At 41.2% G+C, this 24597-nt stretch overlaps 1 protein-coding gene across 1 annotated transcript; it reads right to left on the bottom strand.

The window, feature by feature from the left end:
- Nucleotides 1-1586: 1586 nt before the first annotated feature.
- Nucleotides 1587-24360, bottom strand: LOC104351393 (uncharacterized). Its single transcript, XM_086463296.1, has 8 exons — nucleotides 24264-24360; nucleotides 13007-13128; nucleotides 11766-11904; nucleotides 10788-10909; nucleotides 8965-9075; nucleotides 4639-4745; nucleotides 3197-3287; nucleotides 1587-1703 (listed from the first exon to the last, which is right to left on the bottom strand). Exons 1-8 carry the CDS (start codon nucleotides 24358-24360, stop codon nucleotides 1587-1589), a joined length of 906 nt encoding a protein of 301 aa, XP_086319422.1.
- Nucleotides 24361-24597: the final 237 nt, after the last annotated feature.

Here is a 24597-nt window from a genome sequence, read left to right as displayed (position 1 = left end):
GCCTATTTATACACTCCAAATTCAGTCACAGCTTCCACTGTGCTGTACTGATTACTATAGTGCTCATTTCCTCATTCCGAGTTGCACAGGCATTTCTTTTCTCATTTTTTTATTCTCTCCTTGTTAGATCTATTAGCCTGGCATTACCTCCACCCCATTTGCTTAGCCTCTCCTGGTTTCCCTTTCCAGCGGCGCTGGTCTCATTGACAACTAAATAATCAACAGTTCAGTTATTGTACTTTAATAAAATAAACACTTTAAGAAAAGAAGTCCATTTTTGTTCACTTTTAAATGCATGAAGAATAGATTCAACACAGTATTTGGGCAGCAGTTCAGTATTGCTCAAGTTAAAACATCCTCCTCCACTCCAAACAGACCATGAAAAATGAGACTTCTCAAAAAGGCACTACCCTTTCCACAGTGCCATTTGCTTACCATGCTAGTGAGTGCCTAATGGCCACTGCTCCTTTTTGCTTACAGCATATATTACCAAGTTCACTGACCTGCAAATCATTTGAAGACTGAAATCCAATTTAAAGTTTTCCCATTGGCACTTGACATAAGTTGTGTAGCAAACTTTTAGACCCTAACAATGCTTCTAAATTCACATTGCACTTAGTCCAAAACTCTTGAAGTTAATGTTTTTGCACTTGGACTGTTAATGTTTGCTAAAAACTGAAACATTCTTCAGATGACTAAAAGCTTCACATCCTTAGAACGTAAAATCTAAATATAAATGTGGTGGGCGTATGTGGATCTTTTCTCTCTGAGGAGGCTCTGTTACGAATTTCCAATGTTTTACGCCACCACCAAGCCTCCGCTAAGCCGTGACACCTGTTCAGAATTTTCAGCTTCTTAACCCCTTATTACACTTCCTACCATCCCCAGCAGACCTGCAGGAAGTGGAACACAGTTCTGTCGTCCCTGACTTGCTCTATTAATTCTCAATGGCTCCTCAGTGTCTTTCGGTATTTTACATTAATAGCCACCTTAAGGACAACTAACTAAATGGAAGGACTTTCTTCTCCTAACTGATGCCAGTAGATGCTCTGGTTGTCAAGCAGGCCCAGGAAAGAAAACCTACAAATTCCATAGGAAGAACATTAAAGACAATAGTGTTAATAATAAATATTATTACTGATAATAATAAATGGTCTATACCAAAACAAACCAGCAAACTCTAACGCACTGCAGCTTTTAAGTAACATTATGCTAAATGCATTCTTACAATTCACGTTAATAACGATTTGCTATTCTTAGGTTTGATATATTTAGCAAACATTAGCAGTGCACAATGCTAGTGAAGAAAAATTCTTTCAGCATCAGTATGTAGCTACTCTTTCTAACATCTCTGCAAAAATTAAACCATAAGGATCTCTCCTAGTTAAAAGTCAATATACTCTGCTGAGACAGAATGCCTCCGTAACAAAACTAATTTCAAAACACTTTTAATTAAAAATCGCAGATATGACTCAGATTAATCACAATAAAAATTTTGAGCTGATTTATTCACACAAGTAAATCCGAATCCATTGTAGATCCAAAATACATGATATTACAAGGATACTAGTAATTATTTTCAGGTACTAGAGAATCTTGTATAAATGTATTTGTTCAAGCGCTTCTCTGTCAATGTCCTTTTCCATGTACACATCATAGTTCAGCTGCATCTCTTCGACCCATTGGCTGAGCTCTATATCTGTCTGAAACAATGAAAACAGATTCTCAAATTAACACAATGTTGACAAACACAGCAGGAGCTTCAAGGTCAGTACAACATTAGCAAGGCAAGACATAATAAGAGAGATTAGTCATTCCAAATTATGCAGCAATGATAAACTCATTTCTGGAAATGCCATTTAACTTAAATAGGAAAGAATAAAGATTACTTTTAAAAATTATCTCAGTCAATAGTCTAGATATTTTGCTAGTATGTTACAACTGCTTCTCTATACGCATTTGTATAAGCCTCAAGCATCCTGATCAGGGAATGTTCTGACAGAAGTGCTGAGGGAGCAGCTAACTGTACCACAGAAGAATCATGGGTACTTCCTTGTTTTACACCCAGGATGTGTCGTATTAAGGCTACAAAGGGCTTCTCAGCTGCTGCTGTAACCACTGCCTGCTCCAAGAAAAGGTCAAGCCCCATTGCTGCTCCTGGGGCTGAGTATCTATTTCACCCACCAGCACACAGGCAACAAGCAATTCAGCTTCTCCAAAGCAGACTCCTGTGGCAAGCAAGCCACTTTACAAATAACCTTGTCATGCATGGTCAGCGTTTTGTTTCCTCACTAAAGCCAGCCCACGTAATTTGTCTAGGCATCACACACCTAACAACTGTAATCTACCGACGACCTATGGCAGCACGGACACAGGGCAGAGGCTGGTCCACCAGAAATGGTTACTACGTGGGGACCAGCAGCAACAGCAGCACAGGGCGTTCAACATCTTTGAAACTTGCACTGGTGTCGCGTTTGTCTCCAACTGCAATGTAAAGCTGCGTCACTGATCCGAGACTCCCGATGGCAATCACTTGGCTAGTTGGGAGACCACATGTCTTCCTAATCTGTACTTCTAACAGCTCCTACTGGCATATTATGAGTCATTTGCTATGCTGGCAGCAGGTCAGAAGACAAAGTATCCTCAGGGATGGTCCATCTTTAGTATGTCCCTTTCTCCCACTGGCTTAAAAAAATAGTTTGTCACGTTTCAAGGCAATGTGCAAATGTAGAGCTAAACAGAGAAAGCATTTCAAGGTTTTGCCTCTAGAAGTTTACAAATACGTCTGTACTTTTGAGGTTCTACCCCTATACCTGGAAGAGGTGTGACAGAAGCGGATATGATTATCACAAAACTTACTCACATCATAATATGGCTTTGCTAATGTTTTTTAGGGGTTTTTTAACCTCACAGCTAGGGTATTGTTAATAATACACCTGATAATACAATGATTCATGCAGCCTATTGATATAGGCTGGGATTTCCATTTTATGGGTTGGGACAATCAAACTACAGGAAGATGTGTTGGTGGTCAACCCAGAAACGGAATCCAGAGTCCTACATCGTTTAATCTATGCACAAAATTATATAACCTTCCTCACAGCAATACTGGCAGGCAGCTAGCCTCTACTACAGAACTGCCACTCTCATAGACAGGGACAAAATGTGTTGGATAAAACTGGCTGAGGGAACTTACCTGGAGCTTTGAGAGCGATTCTTTAAGGCTTGGAACTGTCACTAATAAGGACCCTCTTTTCCTTACATTACAAGCAATAAATTCCCAAGCTCTGAAACATATTTAAAAGTAGGTCACAAATTTTTAGGAAAAAACCCACATTTGATATAAAATAGATCTAACACTTTTACAATTTAGTGGCCAGAGGTAGACTAAGCTTAAGAACTTGCTACACATGCTTATTAGTCACTATTAATATCTAAGCAAATAGCTTTGTATGAAGCTTTGTATTAAAAACAGAGTGAATATCTGATCTTGCAATGTTCGATTTTTTAACTTTTTAACTCTGATACTTACAGGCATGTCATTTTGAACTGTCAACACCTTCACTTTGGACTAGGATTAAACATCAACATTTGGTCCTTTTAGACTTTTGCTTTTGAAGAAAATCCAGTCTCTAAGCGCACTGTTTTGTTAAGCTTAACAACAAGCTGCTCTCTACATACATGCTTTGCAGTCGTGACAAAACACTTCTCTTAAGACATTAGCAATCAGAGTATTTAAATATAGCCCCCAGCATTCTTTTTTTTCTGCTTTTGCAAGTCAGATCATTTCTCACAGCACGGCAAGTCAGACTAAAAAGAATTTAACTTCCAGCATTCTTCAAATGTCATTTGTCTTCATGGTACTAATGCAACATTAAACCACAACCCTTGAGTTCTTGAAGAATCAAATCAATTTTCAGTCATGTGCCTGGATCTCCTAGCAATTTGAAACACCCACTACCCTTCACTCATCCACTCTGTGTCTCTCTGGTTGACATTTCCACCTGGATCAAGGGCAGCAGGACAAGCTTTAGCTGTTGGCTGGGATGGTAGAGACACAGGCACCCTTTCTTTTTGACTGCCCATTCTAAAGGCACAGTAACTTTGGATGGTAAAGTTATTTATGTTTTAAACTGAACCTGCTGGATTAGAAAAAGCTCATCTGTGAGTGTCTTGTAGCTGAAAGAGAAGAACCTTAGGCATGTGTTTGTTTGCTACCACATCTTTATGAAGATATACTAGGAACATCATTAATAACCATGTTTTGCAGTGCATCTATATTAAAGCTCTGACATCCACAAGTCAGTGACCTGTTATCTTTCTGAAGATAGAGCTTTATGCTGATATTGTAATTTCAGATCCTTTAACAGCAAGATACTATTTTAACAGATCAGTACAACGATTCAGGGCAAGGTTTGGGTAAACAAAGCAGCAGCGTTTAGTGGGTCTACCAATAAACAACTGCCATAACACCTTAGCAGTAAAGTGTAACAATTAAGTGTAGGCAGTTTAAGACAATTTCCTTATGTAATTTATGTATGTGACTTGAAAAAGCACAACCTTAAGGTTTTCCATAACTCACAAGGTTACACACATAGTGCCAAAGAAACAGGTAACTTGTTTGGACACATAGCTTACCTGGCCTGTTCCTGTCTGTCAAGAAAATATTCAAAGACGTTATTCATTACAACAACATCAGCCTTCTGAAGAAGTGAAGCCTGAGTACAGATGTCTGCGTGAACAACCTGAAGGAGAAAAATTTCACAAGGCATAAATTAATTTAAGAGACAAATACAGCCTTCAAGTAGCCATGAAGCCTGTCAACCTAATACAGCACCTGCTACCACCATTTTCAACCAGTTACAAAACCAAGAATTTCACTGACTTCATAGCAGATAAAACTGAAGTAAACAATCAGAATAAGCTTTAAAAATATGGAAAAATAAAAATCAGATTTATCTCCTCTAATTAAAATACTTGATTCATTATAGTAAGTGAAATAAATGACTTTTGGTCCAGAATAGAAAAAAGGAGATGATGTATATGATGGCGGTTACATTTCACTTACCTATATTTTAGCAAAAGTGTTCATTGATTTCAGGAAAACAGCTAAGATAGCTAAAGCTGTTTTGAAGATATTAAAAGGCATCTCACAGGCTCTGTGGGTTACTAAAGGATTATAGCTAGAAAACACACTACAGACTCAGGTTTGACAGCTGAATTCTCATGACATATATTGGGACTGGGAATGCTGGAAAGGCAGGATGCTCAGTGGCACTGGAGGACAGCAAGTTCTTTACCTTACTGAACAACTGCCCCTCCAGTCAGCATAGGAGTGGGCTTGATTTCATCTACCTTCACCTACCAGAAAGGATATTAGCACATCATGTAATTTTCAAACAGGTGAGATTATAGTGACAGGAAAATATGGATGCTCATTAACACTCTGACAAGATGTGTTTGACTTTCTCTTAAATACATCACATCCCAAATCGGAGGAGAAACATAAATTGGAAATCTTTTGAAGGGATAAGGGAGAGAAAGCCAATCTGAGTATTATTTGCATTCCATAAATTTTTTTTGAAAGTGCATCCCTGTATGCTGAAAGTGGACAGAAAATCTGAACAGCTTCTTTTCTTTCCTGTGTGTCCTATTACTACGTTGTGCTAGGAATATACTAACCTGATGGATTCAACATTTCGTATTTTGTCAAATCCTTCCAACAGAGGACAGATGTAAAAAGGAATTCTTAATTCTGACAGGAAAGCTGAACGTTAGTGTAGGAGATTAAAAACACTTACCTGTTGAAAAATGTTTTGCCCTCTTAGCAGTGTATCAATACTTGTTGGGAGGGTAAATGATGTATTCCTCCTGATAGCTAACACACAAAGCATGCTGTTCTGACTGACAGAGAAAACAGATTCTAACCAGCCCTGCAACTTGTAAGGGTTCAAGCGCCGAAAAGATGACGAGTTGCCAGTTTATGACAGTTCAGGCTATCAGAATGCATTATAGCAATTCCAATTATAGCCAAATATTTCAGTAACAGTAATAACAGAAACAAAACTCTACCATTCATAAAACAATTAGGCATCATAGCAGTTCTTCTTTGAGAGCTATATTCCACGGGTTCTTTGCAAGTGCGCCAAATCAATAAACCAAACAGCTTTATCTCCTTAAACATGTTACCATACAAAGCTGTTCACCACTGCCTGTAGGGAGTGGAAAGGAAGCAAAGCAACTGAGTTCCTGTACCTTACACAGAACTGGCAGGTTAGTGTTTGAAGGCTCCATCTCATTGAGAAATAGGGACAGTGTAGTTGTCAGAACGACTGGACAAATGTCTACTTTCACCTCTAGTGGTGGACATCTGAACTATTTATCCACTAGTTCATGAAAGTTAGAGCTTTTTACAACAATTAAGATTGGCGATAATTTATCTTAAAACGGTGCACTGTAAACTGTAGCAGTACAGGAGCCGATTAAGAAGAAATTCAAGCATTCAGGCAGCAGAGAAAGAAGACAGACCACTCAGGCCACTATCAGCAGTCCTAAATACATAGTTCCTGGTTGTCAACTCACGTCCTCTGCATAAAGCCACTGCTAACTGTTGATTAAAACAAAAGACCATAAACTGGGGTGGCAGAGAGATTATGGACACAGGCTTGAATGCTGCCTTGTTACACAGGCAACAGTCTCCTGCAGTGGGGCAGGACAGACAGCTAGGGGCAAAACATGTCTCAGCTAGATCTGCCAGAACTCATGTATCAGAACCCAGATTTACCTAGACTGTAAGCAGGATTTTGATCACTATTTCTGAGGCTAAGGAGATATTTTACTTTACTCTGTTATTTTCAAAGGGGCAAAAATAAAAAACCCACCGAATTTCTGTACGAAAATCCAAACACAAGTGACTGGCAGACTGTTCTACCACTGGACTTGTAGCACAAGAAGTCATGATTAGCACTACATTTTCTGAATGCCCTATTAATGGCAGTCCTAATATTTTAAGCCTCAATTCACAAAGACGCTTAAACCACGGGGAAACTCTGAACTTGTGCTGATGTTTCCTTGACTTGAATAACACTTAAACCTTAACTTAAAATTAGTCTGCATTTACAGAGTACGTGACCATGCTGACTGAAGTAACCTAAGCACCCCATTCTCCCCAAACGCATCCTCATTCCTATTAGGGAATATGGGATAAACACGTGTGGCTGCACGATGAGCCAGACCCAGGTATTGCTCCAACCAAAAAACTCTTTTGCCAAGTTCTTTTTCACCTGGACTAGCTTCCTGACCTGCTTGGATGTGTGCTGGCACAACAGAGGCAGCAGCTGATTTTAAAACTGCCCTGCTGCCCAATGGAATACACATCAAGCCTTTCACGATTACAGGCCATTTCTGAATTGAGGTCTCAAGTTTCCCAAGATCTGTTGAACTGTTTACTTTCCTCCCAGCACCTAAGTGTTTGCTCAAATGGCGAAAGATGCTAAGCAACTTTCTACATACTTTAACAAACCAAATGTTGACCAAAGAAACATGAGGTTCACTCAGAGATTTAACCACTAAAGGTATCATTCCACTCTTCTGTCCTTTGGGAACATGCTCTAATAAAAATTCACAATATCCTGAAAAAATTATCGTTATTTAACAAGGGTCTCTTAAAAGTTTTTCAAATTTGTGTCATAAATTATTATCAGCAACTGGATTCTGACTATTTTTCAAGCTGGTATGTAACTCTAGAAAAGATTCATTTGGGGGCAAAGACTGAAATGTTCAAAGCAGTGTGATAACAGGAGTCACATGACTAAATTAGCATCTAATGAGACTCAAATAGCTAAGTCCTCAGGCACTGCTTTGAAAACGTATTATCTTCTTATCTTTATGCTCTGAAATGAATACTTCAGCAGAATTACAAGGTGTGAAGGAAAAACAAAAAGGCTTATAATAAAGAATATACAGGGCTGAAAAGCATGCGTATAGATCTCCAGCTCCACTGAATTAACTTGACACAGCTCCTAACTGCACTTTCAGTCTCATCACAATAAGGTGTTATGAACACAAAACACATGCAAAAAAACAAGGGTTCTGGATAATCTTGCAGGAACTGGGATTGAATTGAGCAACCCAATGCAACTGCTTACCGTATGTTAAACATTTTATGTTTATTATTTCTTTCCAGTTTAAAATCGGTTACTTAATTCCCAAGAAATTACTATACCCAGCAGTTTGTGTGACTCCATGCAAGACCACATCCACACAACACAGGATTGAAGCCGGTATTCTACCCAGCAAGTTCTGCTTACCAACTTTTGCTGGTAACAAAACAACTGGTATTCCCCGGAAAGGTAAAAAACCCCTTTTCTTTTCCTCATTAAAATAGTAGCAGTCATTTCCATAATGGGACTAGGGAAATGGTTCCCGTAACGCTATCACGTTGTTTGAAACTCATTTTGTTTGTGGAAGGTACATACGCACTGACACTCCAAGAAAGGAAATACCCTAAGTCCTTTAGGTGTTCTTAGATGCAAATTTGCAAACCCTACAAACAGCCTTCTGCTAACGATAATGAAACACAGACATTCAGTTTTGTTATTCATGACAGAAACTATACTCTCAGTTTCACAGAAGTTAGTGGCAATAATGTCACTTGATTTCACTGGGAAAAACACCTAAGATATATTTGTTTTGCATGAGCCAGCAGGTAAGTCCATTCAGGAAAAAGGCTAAGTGACTCAACACATGTTATCATATTTTGATATTTTCCCTCTTCCTCTCTGCTATGAGATGTTTTGTTGTTTTTTGGTTTTTTTTTTTCTTAATGCAAAGCCTTTATTTAGGACCAAAACAAGCAAAGGCAGAAACTTCTTCTCAGAATGCTGATTTACCAGCCACTCACAGAAACAGGATACTAGTATACAGTGGTTAAAAATACATATGCTAAACCATATATTTAGTTACCTTTATTCTGTTAATGAACTGGTATTTTGTAATCATAATTTCTTGCAACTGGCAAAAGTCTGCATTCATTTCTACTCCATACAGTTGGGATGCTGAGCTATAAAGGTAACCCTGCATTAGGAAAAGGAAATTTAGTAACTGTGATGCCTTTAAAACAAGTCCCAAAATTTCAATTAAAATGGAAAAAATAAAGCACAGGTTAAGATTAAGAAAGAATCTTAAAATAGCAAGTTGAGAAATGTCTTTCAGTGGACATGACATGTTTTTCAGAGCTAAGCCCCTGATTTGGCAATTCCCAAGGTCTCAGGAATTTTAATAAGAGATGCAAAATGACACGTCAAAACAATAAAGAGAAAAGGAAAGTTCCAGCTTCACTTCAATTCCAAAACAGATGGAAAATGGTCTAAGAAGGAAAAAAGGAGTACAAACCAAGTTACAAAAATAGTGTGAAAAGAAAAGACTGTACATTTTTGTTTCTTAGGAAACTGGAAGAAGAAAATAGCAAGAGAAAAAAAAAGCGTAAGACATACACATAGTCAAAGTGAGTGAAAATATAAGACTATGTACCAATAATATAATGGCATATTTTGGTACAGAGTCTTTGTCAGCATCCCTAAGTATTGTATTACTGCCATTTTCAGGTGCTTCATACAGGTACATATGAAAAAAAGTAAGTTATCCCGTAACAGTAAGCCCAAAATAATGGTTCAGTTTCAGACTGAGATTTTGGAAAACTGTTGGAGATGTTAGGGGGGAAAAAAACAAAAAGTGCAAATACTTGAGCCTACAGGGCCCTAATGAAGATAGGGCTTTAAGTGCTGCTATCTCCACTGAACACCGTAATTACACTTTGCCAACAATGGTGAAGGCAAACAAACAACGCTAAAGATACAGAATACCTGAGATACCCATGTACTACATAGATATCACCTTAGAGAGTAGAAAAGCAACCTGTGAAGGTGAAGTCACTGCTCTTCCAATACAAGCCAAAAACATGATTAAAAAGCAGAAGTCTTTTTTTAAAAACGTTCCCCCTGCTTTATTTGAGACTATCTTCTACTGTAACAATACAAGCACTTGAGTACTTCAAAACACATTCAGGCTAGCAAAAGTGTTACCATTTATGGACCCAATGCTGCAAATATTTACAAATGGGAGTAACTTTCCTCATTTGAGTAGTCCCAAAATTAGATTATTCAGATGAGTAAAATTACATGCTCAAGTGTTTCCAAGATTGAGCCCTAAACAGCCATTGACTTTTGTAAGAAAGTTGTAATGTGTGTTTTGCATTGCTGTTGGCCATATGTTGCAACAGCCATGCCAAAAGCAATCAAAATTGCACTCAAGTTTCTTGATGAAGTATTTTATGTGCATTTTAAAACACAGAGCAGGACAATATGTTTTCGGAGACAAATTCATATCAAAGTCTTCCTTTGTATAATTTAACAGTTTGCCAGCTTCATAAAGGAATTTAAGATAACTAATCTATATATAGACATGGTCAAGACACAGAAGACAAACTTACTTACAAAGGAGAGATAGAGCAGGAACTAGCAAAAGAGCAGCATGTGGGACAGCAATATGCTACTCTGTTGGACAACAGACTTTTCCTCTCCATAAGCAAGATCGTTTGTATGCCCTCTTGTGAGGAACAGAACAAAAACTGAAATCAGTAGTAAACAGCACCTTATACTGTTCAGAGTCAGATCAGAGGTGCCTCTCAGAACAACCCGTCCAAGATGGAGTAACGAGAGTAGGCAGTCAGAGAAGAGGGAAAATGTTTGTCACGGTAATAAAATATGAATTCCTGTACTGGAAGTTACCGCAAACAGCACTGCACCAAGCCTGGAGCCAACGTCAACCACTACCTTTCCTGTCAGGTCAGGCAGTACATGTTGATAAAGAAACTTCAGTTCCATGAGGGAAAAGGAATGCGAAATAAACTCTGGGAAATAAGAACAGAACAAAGGTGTTGGGTGGGCAGTACTAACTACTGTGTTATTAATGAAATATTAATCTGAGGAGTTATCATCACTGAAAACCTGTATGGTTTCCTGACTGAACTAGTGTTGAGGACCCTAGAAAACCAGGGTTTGCAGATCAGAGGTAACCTGCCAAGTAGCCCATCCACTTTGGGGATTCCTTCCCTTACATGGAGAATTTTTAAATCCTTCATGAAACCGAATTACCTTTTTCTGCACAGCAACATACATTAAAGAATACAAAACAAAGTAACTTGGAATTGTTTAAGTGAAAAAGGAAACATGGTACCTAAGGCTCAACACAATTCATGCAAACCTTTTTATGGGCAGGCATATTAATAGCTTGAATTTCAACTCCAAGGTTTTTAAGGAACGGAATGTTCTCCATATAAACCATTCCTCCTTCAATGCCTGTGCTATACTGGCAACAACACTGATCTGTACCACGCCACACACAAGCTTTAAGACAGATGGTGCTTTCTACTGCTTTTCAGTGTGCGAGAGGAGACTGAGGCTACTGCATGGGCTCCTACAGTATTGTTCTCCTCTTGCATCTTCCTTTTCAGTGGTACACAGCCCTGCCTCCTCCCTGCTCAGTTTTTGTGGGCAACTAGTGGCACTTATACTCTGCAAATTAATTCAACTTACGTGTGCAGGAGTCTCCTTCCATTGGTTGTAGGAAGTAATTCTGGCCTGTGTACTGCCCCGGTCTGGACAAAGTCCTCCATCAGCTGGATGTTGCGTTGTCCAGCTGAGTCACTGCACAAACCAGTTTAGCTATACTGAATTTGTTTCTCGTGTTCCCAAAAGAGCACTTACCTAAAGATGCAGTCTTGTATGAGCCACACTCTGTGCAGTAGCTCCTACTCATTTTCCCCTCCTCACACAATGAATCAACAAAATCATCATCATAAAGGAATGCATCAACATGAATCATGGGCAGTGGATGCTGATGTATCTGAGAAGAGGAACAAAACCTAAGAAAGGCATAACCAAGTCTCTTAACTTCACTTACACTGTTACACAGTTAATTGTCCCATCATCCTACCTTTCCCAAAATCCCTGAGATCCAAGTTTTTCCCCTTCTCAAAAGTTACAAATCAGAATTATACCATAGAAATCCTGCATGTAAACTGGATCATCAATTTCCACTGAAATAACCAGCAAGTGGAATTCGACAAAGGAAAGCAAGCTCGTTTCAACAGCCAAGTAGAAGACCTGCCATGAATTTGACTCCTTAGTGCTTGCTTGGCTATAGAGGAGGTACAGGGTAAAAGAAGCTTTTTATCTTCCAATTTAATGAGGAGAATGTAACTTAAACTTAGGAGAAAGCGCAATTTTGCTTCTCAACTTCAACTGTCTCAGTATTTTCATCTTCATGCCTTACGCCTCAATCTAGAAGCACTCTTGATTAACACGGGTGTCATTTTCAATCAAAATCATACCAGTTGGGATGCCTGCCTCTCATCATTTCAGGGGGTATAATCTTCATCCTCCTACTCGTTTTTCCTCCCTCTCCCAGGCTTGCTGCATGTGGCCAATCCACCTTTCCCATTTAAGAGCCACACACCACTTTTCTGGGAAATGCGTTAACTTTCCACCGATACTGACAGCTCAAGTAGAAAAGGTGCTCTGCCCTCCCACAGGACTCACAGCCCACCTCTTTCTGAGCCACCAGAATCTGAAAAGAGCTGGAAATAATTTCTGAGCTGCCCACATTATGGCAACAGCAAAACACTGGCCCTGTATTTCTGTTTTCTTTAGAGAGGCTGTTAAGAGCCTATTATGGAACTAGTATTAAAGAATGACTGTGACAGGTGCCATACCACACAGAATGAAAGCTATGCCAAATAACTTGTGAATAAAGTATTAAGAACTACAAAGCAACTTCCTTCGGGTCACACAATCATGCAGCAACAGTCCTGAGAACCAAACTGAGATCTCCTATACCTCAATCCAGTGCTCATTCTCTATTATGAACCACTAAAAAAACTGAAATCAGCGTAGTCTGCAAACAAGTGATGTGGTTCAGCAAAAGGAGACCATAACGATGAGCTTACTTTCTGAACAGCTTGATGCTCCGAATTAAACATTGCCTCGATGGGTAAACGATTCCGCAAGTCTTCAGCGATATTTTTGAGCACAACATCATTGTTGCTCACCACAAGCTCATCAAAGTCATCTACAAATCAAGACAAACAAAAACCCCTGAACAATCATATGTAGATCATGTGGACTAAGTGATGACCAGTACAATACAGTTGCAAGACATAAACAATACCAGATGGAGAAGGTTTTTATTTGAAATGCATTTTTCAGCCTTTGTTAGCTTTTCCAGCCAATGACAGATTTGGATTGTAATAACTTTGCCACTTAAAATAAACGTAGTGCTTTCCTGAAACCTCAAATTATTTTCATATTTATAAACTTACAACTCACATATGATGGTCTGGGTTGCCACCAAAGTGATACTGTTTCAGCTTAAGATATAAAAACATCAAAGATGTTTTTGAACTAGCGGAGAAATTACAAAACTCATAGTTGCCTGAACGCAGGCTTTTTTTTTAATACAAGTTTCTTTTTATACATACCATCTTTCTTTCTAAGTGGCTACAAAAAAATCAGGGATAATGCACAGTTCAACAGTTCAACTTACAATACATTTTACATGACTTAAACTATCAAAATATTTCAAATGTGAGAGAAAACAGAAATAGATGTAAAACAGTACATTTTTGCAAAGCCACACTGTAAATTCTTACTATTTTTTTCAGGATATCCCTGCATTACTTTAACACCTTTTTTTTTTTTTTGCTTTTTAAAGACATCTAGAAAAAAGATTGAGAGGGAACCTTGGGAAGTCACAAACCCTTTCTTCTTCCAAAGCTGAATCAATAAGTGTCGCTACTTCTCCAAACTATTCTTTTAAAAAAGATTAATGCTGGAAACTACACAACCTCCCTTAGCAATCTATTCCAGTGCTTGACCATACTTACTGTTAGAAAGGCACACTTTTCTTAACAACTGATCTAGATTTCCTCTGCCACAATTCAAACCCAGTACTCTGTCCCACTCGCAATGGAAATAGAGAAGTTTGTTCCTCTCCTGTATATAGCAACTTTTTACTTCTTTAAAGACTTAGAGGTGCCATCAGTCTTCTTTTCTAGAAGAAACAAGATCTACTTATCCAGCCCCTTCCTGCATTTTTTCTACGAGTCTGATCATTCTCATCACTTCCCTCTGGATCTTCTGGACTCTCTCACCCTTTATGATCTGCAGTGAGAAATAGACACATTACTCCAGCTAAAGGTTTATTTGCACTAACCAGACTTTTCACATCCTGCAGTGAACGTCCTGCTTACACACCCCAGTTTCATGTTAGAGTATGATGTTCCTGACTGACATTCAGCATGAGATCTGCTGTACGCCTGTACTCTGTTCCTTTTCTGTTATGTTTTCCTCAAAAGAAGGACTAGACGAAATTTCTTTCTTCTGGACATCTCACTGCTCTGAGGACACTGAACTGCTTCTAAACAAAGGCACATCTCAGGTCAAAACTAGACACCTGTAAAAGAAACAAAAACCACACAACAAACAGCAACTACAAACCTAATCCTGAAAAATACACCAAACCCATTTATTGATTCTTGTCTAAAATCAGACTTGTTTGCCCTCTCTTCCCCACCCCTTCTGGTTTGTTTCTGTTCTATTTAGACTGCCACCATGCTGAGCAGGGAGGGTGGTTTCTACATGTATGGATATCACTCACCAAAGAAAGATCTGACGGCTTTTAGAGGTGTTTAAAAAAAGTATTTGTTAGCATTGCTGTCCCAGGTGGGAACATTAGTATAGACAAGATTGATGGCAAGCAGGTTCAAAGCAAATCTATAAAACATGCTACAAGTTTCTCTATGCTAGTATACTTATCTTTCCTGTGGAACACAGGCAATGCTAGAAACAGTGAGAAATTTTAAGGCTAGTATAAGAAACAGAGACCAGGTAAACTTTCAACTATTAAATGGCTCTGAAATGCTTTTTACTTAAGCACTGTAGTGTCAACAATATGATTAAAGAAACCCTCATTCATTAGTGCAAGACACTCTCTTCTTAGAGCGTAAATGTAAATAGTTCTTTCAACACATCCCAAAACTGACTCCAACAGATAATCCCGAATCCCCCATAGTAAGCAGTAGAAACTTTAAATCATCTGGATTCCCGTAATAGATATTTGGTTTATTATTTATTAAATGTACAGCAGTAACGCTCCAAGCCTGATGGGCACAATACTGTTGGTAGTTATACGACAGCAAGGCAATTTGCTGTTCCAAAGTGCTCACAGTTAAGTCCTCCAGAACCTCAGCTCCTAAAGAGATGCAGACTTTGCAATGAGGAACACAGGAGGGATAGAGGCGGCAGCTGCAACAGTAGCAGCACGAACAACGCAACAGGTGCAATGCAGCAGCTCCAGCTTGTCAGCATTTTAATTTGAAACCTCTAATGAGCACCCATCTCCTGTTAACCTCAGGGTCCATACAACAGCTTGCAGATTTGTTACGAACATCCCAGAAGCAGTGAGTGATCAGGTCAGGGAAGATTTCTATGGATGTGACACATCACAGAAGTAAACTCAGAGATTAGGGGAAGGGAAGGTGGATAGATTTAACTGTTGCTTAACTGGGACCGTCAGCACCACAACAGGTCCCCAGAGCGCAAAGAAGCCAGTTTGCCGAGGTGGATAACATCTGAGGAAGCAAGAAAGAGAAAAATCGTGCTACAGACAGAACGAGAAAGCTGATATTAGCAGCTGTACAGACCAGTGCCTGTGGGCAATAAGCCTCTACATCTGGCACATGCTTTAAAACAATACTATTACTATGCAAGAGAGCTCATCCAGCTGTTATACTGCCTGTTAAGAGTATCAAATTCATATATAGCGTTTAATGAAATGCAGGAAGTGATCATAGACCACCAGGCCAGCTACATCACACTGCAAATGCAGAACTTCAGCTCGCTTTCTCCCAGAGCTGGTGTGTCAATAGGATCTGCTCCCTCATGGCCTGGGTGACCTTTCCTGGCCGACAGCAGCAGTGGACAGCTCTCTAGGTTATTCTGTGTCCCAGCTCTACAGTGGAGAAATGGACACTTCTGGTGGGAGACAGGTAGCACACCTGTCTTCCTCAAATCCACAATAACCCCTCCCTGCCTTGACTTCCATTTGTACAATACTTGTCACAACGCTGGCCATCTTAACACAGGGCCCTCAGCTCTTCTTATGAAACAAAGCATGACACACACGAGTTCTTGTGAATACTCTGTATGAAATAGGTCCTAAGGAAAAATCTTACAACACATATACAACTAAAACAAAAAACTGTTGAAACACTGATACTGAAAAATGAATGATGAATGGAAATGCTTCTTCCCAACTATCAGTTAATACTGTAAAGCATAAGCAAGCAGGAACAAAAAAAAAAGAGAAGGAGGTTTGAACACGCTCTTTGCAAAATGACAAAATGTCAGCTTCAGCAGAAGCTGCACATGCAACGCTCTGCGCTTGCGTGTATAGTCTGTGACTGAACTCAGACATGGAGAGTCAGTCGCCTCATTCCCGTCAAAGCAAGAAACAGCAACAGCTACCACAATAACTCATTTACTTTTGCAGTATGTAAATATTTACAGATTGCCATCAAGTACAGAACACAGGTGCCAAATATGAAAATATGCATTTCTGCCTCTGCCGGTAGTTTTTTCAACTCCACCCTTGTGTTTAACAAACTGTTCGCTCTTGAGAATCTCAGTATCACCTTACAAGCAATCTTCAAAGAACAAACAAAAATAGAAAACTATTTTTGATATCATTTAGTGCCTGATATATATATGAAATGGAGAGGTGTGCAAGCCAACCCCACTGAACAGACAACTGACCAGGAAAGAACTGTAGAGTTCATGAAATACTGCAAGATGAATCACAATCATTTGTTTATGGAGGAAGTCTGAGTGCACAGTGTTTGTATTTTACTTCAAAAACCGGTTCCACTGGATCTACTCAACATGCATTTATAAAATTTAATTAACACATTGCAAAAAGCCTAATTAACACCCTGGTGCTGCTCAGCCTTCCTACAGCAAATATAAGACAAGCTAAGGAAACATCACAAAGTCTCACACCGGATAGAGAGCACCGCTATACCAACATCTAAACATCCTGGCACTGCAAAATTGATTGATTGAAGACAAGCAATATATGATTTCCAAATGACAACAGGAGATTATATGTCACATGGAAAGAAGAGGATTTAGCAAAGGCAACCACAACAGCAAGCACCTTATGGTCTTCCAGGTATTCAGACTCACAGAAGTAAAAAGCAAATATTCACATCCATGTTATTTAATACGAGATTAATTGAATCATTCAGTGTGTTTTAATGATACTGAACAAACAGGTCGAGGAGGAAGTCCCACATTTCTAAAACGCTGTATCTCCTTTTTTGGCTAAACAACGTAGGAAGCAATCTGTGACTTCAGTATACCAACTTCTTCAGGAACATTAAATACTATTTCTATACCTAAGCATACTTAGCTATTGGTAGAAAGTAGTCAGGTTTTTCCAATAGGAATATAACCAGAGCTTATTTTATTAGTTCTTTAAGTCTTTTACATTCATAAATTGAAAGAAGCTTCAAAGTTAAATTTTAAACAAGTCACATACCTATTTTACAATCACTGTTTTTTCCGACCATTATTAAGTTTCAGTGACTAACAACTTCGAAGTAGTTGGTATTCTTAAGCCCTCTCTTGCAACAGCATCATTTGTCACAAGAAAGGAAATTAATGCCAATTCCCAAAGTTAGTGATCCATCAAATTACAGGTAACATCCTATTTTAGTTCACCGAACAAATGAGCAGTGGAAAAGATTTTTGGTATGGCGTAATTTTAACAAAGAAATACATTCCAGTTAATGTAGCTCTGCAATGCTATTTTGATCTCTTCTGAAAGGATATTTTACTTGGAGAAATCACTTCTACCAATTTGGATATGAAGCCTTGTAGTAAATTGCTTTTTCACACACACACACACAAAACTTACATGCTACACTTGTTACACTGCAGAGACTCATGCTTTCATCCTTTTAAAGAGACTCATTCCACTTCAGTTCCACCTGCAGTGACACTAGTACTGAACGAAACATTAAAGACCATTTCCTGTAAAGAGTCAAGTTTTTTCTTACTCTATTTCCTATTCTTGTTTTGTGAAAATCATCATCTGACAATTTCACTTAGCAGGCCTGCAAACACAGTAATGCCTAGATCATAAAGTACAGCATAGAAAAAGCTGGACAAACTTGGTCCGTTCCCGAGTATGATGAGAAGTTTCTTCTCCATATGCAGAGCACTATACTAAAGCAGCATGTCCACCACGGGCCAGTTAAGCCAAGTTTGTCAGATACTCCTCCCTCACTGCCTGCTAAAAGCCTGAATTTACAGCACTGCTTGCCCTCAATTTGCAAGTCGCAAGACTAAATCCTATGCCAATCTCTTAAAAAGCTGGTTTGCTCCCAACACAAGTGAGTCCACAAGAAAAAAATAATTTGTACTTAATTATATGTTGTTTATCCTTGACTTAGAGGATTTGCAACGGTTATTCAACGATTGTTTTGAGTAATCCATCACTGTATGAACAACCAGCAATTCAGACCAGAACATCACTTTGAAATCTTAGCTTTGTATTTAAATGTTTCTAATGAAATGCACAGAATGGAAGAAGTTTCTAAGATTGTTTTATTTTACTGTTACATGGCTGAGAAAAATTTAAAAGCCAGTATTAGAACAGTCAGTTTTAACCCTGCTGAAAAAAATATTTTTTTAATCTATCTTGGGCTCTGCGACAGCACGTGAAAAACCATAAAGGGTCTTTTTATCACCTTATCTGTGCTTCACTGACATGAATTAAGAGACAGGCTTTTGTAATCTGCATTAAAACTCTAAGTACAGCAAAACTGTTCAGTAGCTGCCAGTAAGTAGAGTGGTTTGATGACTTCAATTTCAAACTTGAAATTAGGATTCCTGTATTTACTTCCTCTGATTCCTGTATCTCTGTTCATGTATACAGCTTAGTCAATTCCGCTTTCACTGCTTATCTTCTCCAGCACCCATTCTTACCAAATGCAACCCCTCCTGCTGCTGAAAATTCCTAAGAGTCTGGGCAGTGGAGGAGCAAGAAGGAATATGACCATGCACAGGTTTACATAGAAGCTATACATCAAATGCTGGGACCCAACTGAGGGGGATCTTCAGGGGAGTTTCCCCAAGTGGTTTGAATTAGCTCTTGGGCTTCACCCAAGTTTCTTAGCCAGAACTTCTGGAACGTGGTTATTGCAGAAGGATATTAAAGCATTAATCATCCCATTATAAAAAAGTTCAGTTTAGACACCAAAAGTTCCTATTATTCTTTCCAACTCTTATTATTTAATTTTCTTTCAGATCTAAGACTAACTCAAAAGAAAAGCTGGAATGCAAGTCACCGTGAAATGACGTACATTTCACTGCAGTGTGTGGGAAGAGCTGGCTGATTGCGAAACAGCAAAGCAGTGTTGCTAAGCAGCTGCCTTAAAACAGTAACGTCTTCTTCCATCATACGTAAAGATTTGGAATTTCTAAATTGGCAATACCAAAAAACAAAAAAAAAGCATGACTGGTTATTTTATTCTGTATTTGTACAAAGAAGAAAATGAATAGCATCTTAAATACGCTTACATTCTGTAATTACTAAAGAAGATTAGTCAGAAATCATTAGAGTGAGAACCTGTTCAGCATTCTCTCGGTTCCACATACAGAAGAGTCTTTACTTTAGATATGATAACTTGCTCTACTATAAAGTAATTTGGCTCCTCCATGGAAAGTTTCTCAATCGCATTCCATGCATACAGCACGCGAGTCAGAAAACACCAACTAAGTTACATTAATAAATAAGGCTGTCTGCGACAACACCGATCCCAAAGGGTAACCGCTTCATGCAGGGCTTTAAGGCCGCCTGTATGCTTTACTTGCGAGAGAGGCGTGAGGCAGGGAAAAAGCCTGACTATAGCTAACAGTGGAATCATGCCCAGTCCTCCTCAGCTGGAAGTAAAACTATAAGCTCAACATCTTGCCAGAAAGAGGAATAGATGGCAGTAGGAGTTGGAGGGGAAACCCACACATCACAGAAAAACAACTTGTCTGTGAGGATGCCATTTTTTGTTTCCATTTATCCTATCCATGTTCGCTTACAATTTTTTTCATTCAGAATATCACCCCCCCATCCCTACAATTTTTTTTTTTTTGTTCATCAGAGGTTTGTTTCTTTCCTGCATCTGTAAGGCCAAAGATTAGGCTTTTATTTCTGTGTGGTACAGAGATCTGATAACTTTTTAGCATCTCCCATAAAGCTGTTTTCTCTCTGCACAGACAGAACCCTCAATTCCCTAGCTGCATTCAGGGTACAGAAGCAGAAACCTCAGTACCAGCTCACTATCCTCTGTCCATCCACTATTACTTATTACAGCACTATCTAGGTGTTACAAAGGGCAGTATAATTACTCAAACGCAACAATTCTGAGGGGGAAAAAACCCCACAGTAAAAGTTACTGTCAGTATGCAGCCACAGAAGCAGCTCAGAGAAACAATACAAAAAGAGTGTTGTGTTGGGGATATCACCCAAAATATTTGCAACTCTGGGGAAACTGCAAAAAGAGCAAAGGAATGTGACCTGCTGGACAAATGCCCCTGCTCACTTGCTGTTCAATGCTGCAGGAAAATAAAACCAATAAGAGAGAGAGCCCATGTGCGCTTTTCCTCCAGTCCTGTACTCACTCAGGGTGAAGAAAAAGAAAACTGGCGATAAACCAGAAGGACACAGCCATTAGGGAAAAGCAAGAACGGAAAAACATTAACAGGTTAATGGCTCAAAGAGGCAATGAAACATATCTTAATTGGATAACAACAAAAAGTTCTTACAGATAGGCACAAAGCTTTCCAACTCCCTCTCCTCTACCTTACCTACGATACGTACGTTACAGGGGGAGACCACAGCACCCCAAGATAGCACAAAAATTCGGTGAACTTTAATACTTGTACTTAATATTTGTACTTAAAGCATTATAATCAAGAGATTCAGAAATGGTAACTCCTACAAGCAGCACCATAAGACCAAATTCTATAGGCTCTAAAATTTCTCCACAAATGTGGCAATAGGAAGTAAAACTACTCTAAGTCACACATGTCCCAAATGACACATCTGGGAACAAATATGGTTACCTATAGCTTTCTACAGCATCAGCACTTGGCAAAACACAATCACAAACTGTAAGGAAATGCCAAGGATGCAGATGCCCAAAGTGCAACTTCATTTCTCAGCAAATAAACTCATAGCATCGAACCAGGACATCAACAATTATTTTTTTTTCCTGAAAAAGAGAAAGAAAATATGTATAAATTATTATCGGAGCACAAGCCTGTAAACAAAGACAATAAAACATCATGGATAGCGACTATAAGAATCCTAAACCAAAAAAGATTCTGAAGATGGCCTGTCAAGGACTACAGAGATGACATTATATCCATTACTTCAGCTGCTTGATCCTGACTGCCCTACGTATCCTGTCTGCTCTGTCCTCTGATCTGCAGCAAATGAGCTAAAAAGCCATTGAATGGCAACTACAAAACTAATGATGTTTGCTTTAAGATGATGTATAAAGTGAAGCCACAGCAATGCAAACAAACAGTATAAAAATTGGATGCAGATTACTCAGATGTACCAAGCACAAAGTAGTTCAAAATTTGGAACCTGATCTACACTTTACCTTGTATCTTAATTATGAAGAGTGAATATGAAGAAAGAATATATATTTCCTTTCACTGAAAGACCTAGGCACGGATCTAGACCATTAAAATTCTAAAAAAAAATTTGAGAAATCATCATCTAATAAAGGCTAGGAACTATAGCATACTCATCTTTCACAGAAACTATCTATGGACGAGAATTTTTGCAAGCTGTAGCATAAAAAGAAAGATTCTAAAAGTTATTCATTGACAAAGGATTTTTGCAAGTCTACATAAACTATGCCATTGGCTAAAAATTCCTGTGGTAGAGATAAAGCACGATCATAGAATCAAAGTGGAGAAAACAGTAAGTACGTGTCTCCTAACTGAACCACTTTAGCATGTTCAAGTTTCACGAGGAAGCTCCCATGTGCTTTACTGTATTTGTAAAGGAGTCAGGAAGCTGAGAGAGCCGTATAGACACAGCACCCAAACTGAGACAGTGTAGGAGCTGTAATTATTTACGTTAAGCCAACAAGCAGTATGAGCGACTGCATACGAAATCCAACGAGATTTTCAAATTGGAGCATATTGGATGGAAGGAAACCACTTCTAACAAGACTGTTTACAGTAACGCCGGCACCATTTAGCAAGCGGAGCACGCTACTGCAGCCAGCCAAGGGCTCCGAAAGGAAGGGGTGAAATACTGCTTACAGCAGATCGCTCTGCCATTAAGTCTATACACACATATGTGCAGACATAGACATGTGCATATACACATGTACATACACTCAGAAAAAATAAGAATGTTCAGTTACAATTAACTCTACATCCATCCAAGTTCAGCCTTCAAGTCTTAGGGCCTCCCATCTCTGCCATCACGGTGAAGGCCGATGCACAGATGCTCTGAAACATCTGGTAACGCCTTTCTTAGGCAAGAACCCGGTGGGGTGGGAGGCCTGCGTGCCCCCCAAGGAGGGCAAGCACTGCGCTCCCCATTGGTTCCTTTCCCCAAACGCCAGCAGAGGCCCCAGTCCAGCAGAGACGGAGCCCAAGTGGCAGGGGGAGCCGCAAGCCACAGGGCAACAGTGTGTTTCCAGCTCTCAGTACCTGGACAGCTGGACAACTCCTGGGTGGCACAGCCGGCCTTTGGGCAGCAGCCCCCATGCGTCTGCTTATGCTTCCACCCTGAAGTGGAAGTGCTGGAACACAAGGCCTGAACAAGAATAACCCTGCCACAACAGGGCATGACTTGGGGAAGTAATGCATCGTACAGCAATTTTTTCCCACCCGACGCACAGTCACCAGGGAGGGGGTTTACCATCTCAGCAGGCAACGATTAATAGACAGGACACACAGTTATCAGCTGCTTGAGATGGGATGAAAGGATTCGGGGAGCCTTCAAGATTCTTTTCTGCAATGCCAAAATGCAAATACTCCCGCCCCCTAAGCAGCGGCTAGTCAGTTTATTCAGTGCGGCACCGTGTGCCTACAGCTTTCCTGCACTGCCTATATTCGGGTTTTCCATGTCGTCTTTTCAAGTTGCAAATTAACAGCTTGTGCGCTGACCCCCATTTCCTCTACCACAAGATGCCTGACGGCAGCACGTTGATGAAATCCTACCGAGGCACAAACAAGAAAGTAAACAGAAAGGTACGTTAACTTAAGACGACACGAGGTGGGGACAAGTTAGCTCAGCCCGCTACTTTCGGGCTGCTGGAAGGCGGCTGCGAACGCGTGCGAAGCTGAACGCGCCCAGATCAGCGCCCAGAACCCTCCAGCTACGCCGGGGGCGCCGTGCCGGTGCCGCTTCACGCCCGAGAGGGTAAGAGGTCACCGCCCCCGCTAGGCCGCCCTCCCGCCGGCAGCACGGCCAGGAGCTTGCGGCTCTGCCGCGACACTCGCAGCCCGAAGTGTGCCACTAGCTCCGGTGCACACACACGGGACCGCCGGCGGCGGCTGAGGAAGGCGGGCAGGTGCCAGCGGGCCGCCTCAGGCGCAGCAGCCCCTGCCTAAGAGTCGGAGAGGGCGGGCGGCGCCCGACGGGCTGCCCGCCCCGCGGCCTCCCCCGCCTCCCCGAGCGCGGCCACACGCGCCGGCCGTGCCTCCAGCTCCCTGCGGCGGCGGCCTCCGCTCCTGGGCAGCCCCCTCGCCTCGGCCAGGCCAGGCGGCGCCGAAACAGAGGGCCTCGGGCGGGGGGCTGCCGGCCAGTACCCGCCTAGGCGGGCCCTGGCAGCCTTGTGCCACCGGCAGATCCGAGCGCCCAGCCCGGGGACGGCTTCCCTCCGCCCGGCGGCCGCTCTCTCCCTCCCCCGGCTACAGCACCTCCCGCCTCGGCCACCGGCCCAGCACCGGGGTCGGAGGGACGCCCGCGTAACAGAACGGGGCAGCCAACCCGCAGAGCCAGCAGCGACTCGCCCCGGCTCAGGCCCGCTACGCCCAGCGGGCCTCCCGCCGCCACCGGGGCCGGACGGCGGCAGCGGCAGCCGGAGCGCAGGGCCCGACCCGGGCCGCGCTTACTGGTGTTGCGCATCCAGTGCAGCAGGCGGGGCAGGTCGGCAGCGCACGTGCCCCGCACGGCGGCCAGCACCGCGCGCCGCGCCGCCTCCAGCTCCATCGCGCTGCGCCGCGCCGCCGCGGGGGGGCGCCGCCGCCGCGCCGCCGCCGCTGGACGCGGGCGGGGTCTCATGCCGCGCCTGCGCGGACCGCCCGCTGCCTTCCGCCGCCCGCACGTGCCCCGGGAGCAGGATGCCAAGGGAAAACCCCGCCCTCCGCTGCACACACCCACCCGCTAGCGCGCATGCGGGAGGGCGCCACGGCCCGGGGCTGGCCTTCACGCATGCGCATTCCAGCT

Source organism: Leptosomus discolor, chromosome 3, assembly GCF_034619465.1.
Source record: "Leptosomus discolor isolate bLepDis1 chromosome 3, bLepDis1.hap2, whole genome shotgun sequence".
In the NCBI taxonomy this organism is placed as follows: Eukaryota; Metazoa; Chordata; class Aves; order Leptosomiformes; family Leptosomidae; genus Leptosomus; species Leptosomus discolor.
The sequence above is the reverse complement of the archived record's forward strand: the minus strand, read 5'-3'. Positions and strand labels throughout refer to the sequence as shown.

Excerpts from the sequence above, each read along its gene's own strand:
- LOC104351393 (XM_086463296.1), bottom strand. The coding sequence starts at position 24,360 with ATGGAGCTGGAGGCGGCGCGGCGCGCGGTGCTGGCCGCCGTGCGGGGC. Across the intron at positions 10,910-11,765 it reads ATACAAGACTGCATCTTTAG|AGTTTATTTCGCATTCCTTT; the intron begins GTAAGTGCTCTT and ends CTTATTTCCCAG. Across the intron at positions 1,704-3,196 it reads AATCGCTCTCAAAGCTCCAG|ACAGATATAGAGCTCAGCCA; the intron begins GTAAGTTCCCTC and ends TCATTGTTTCAG.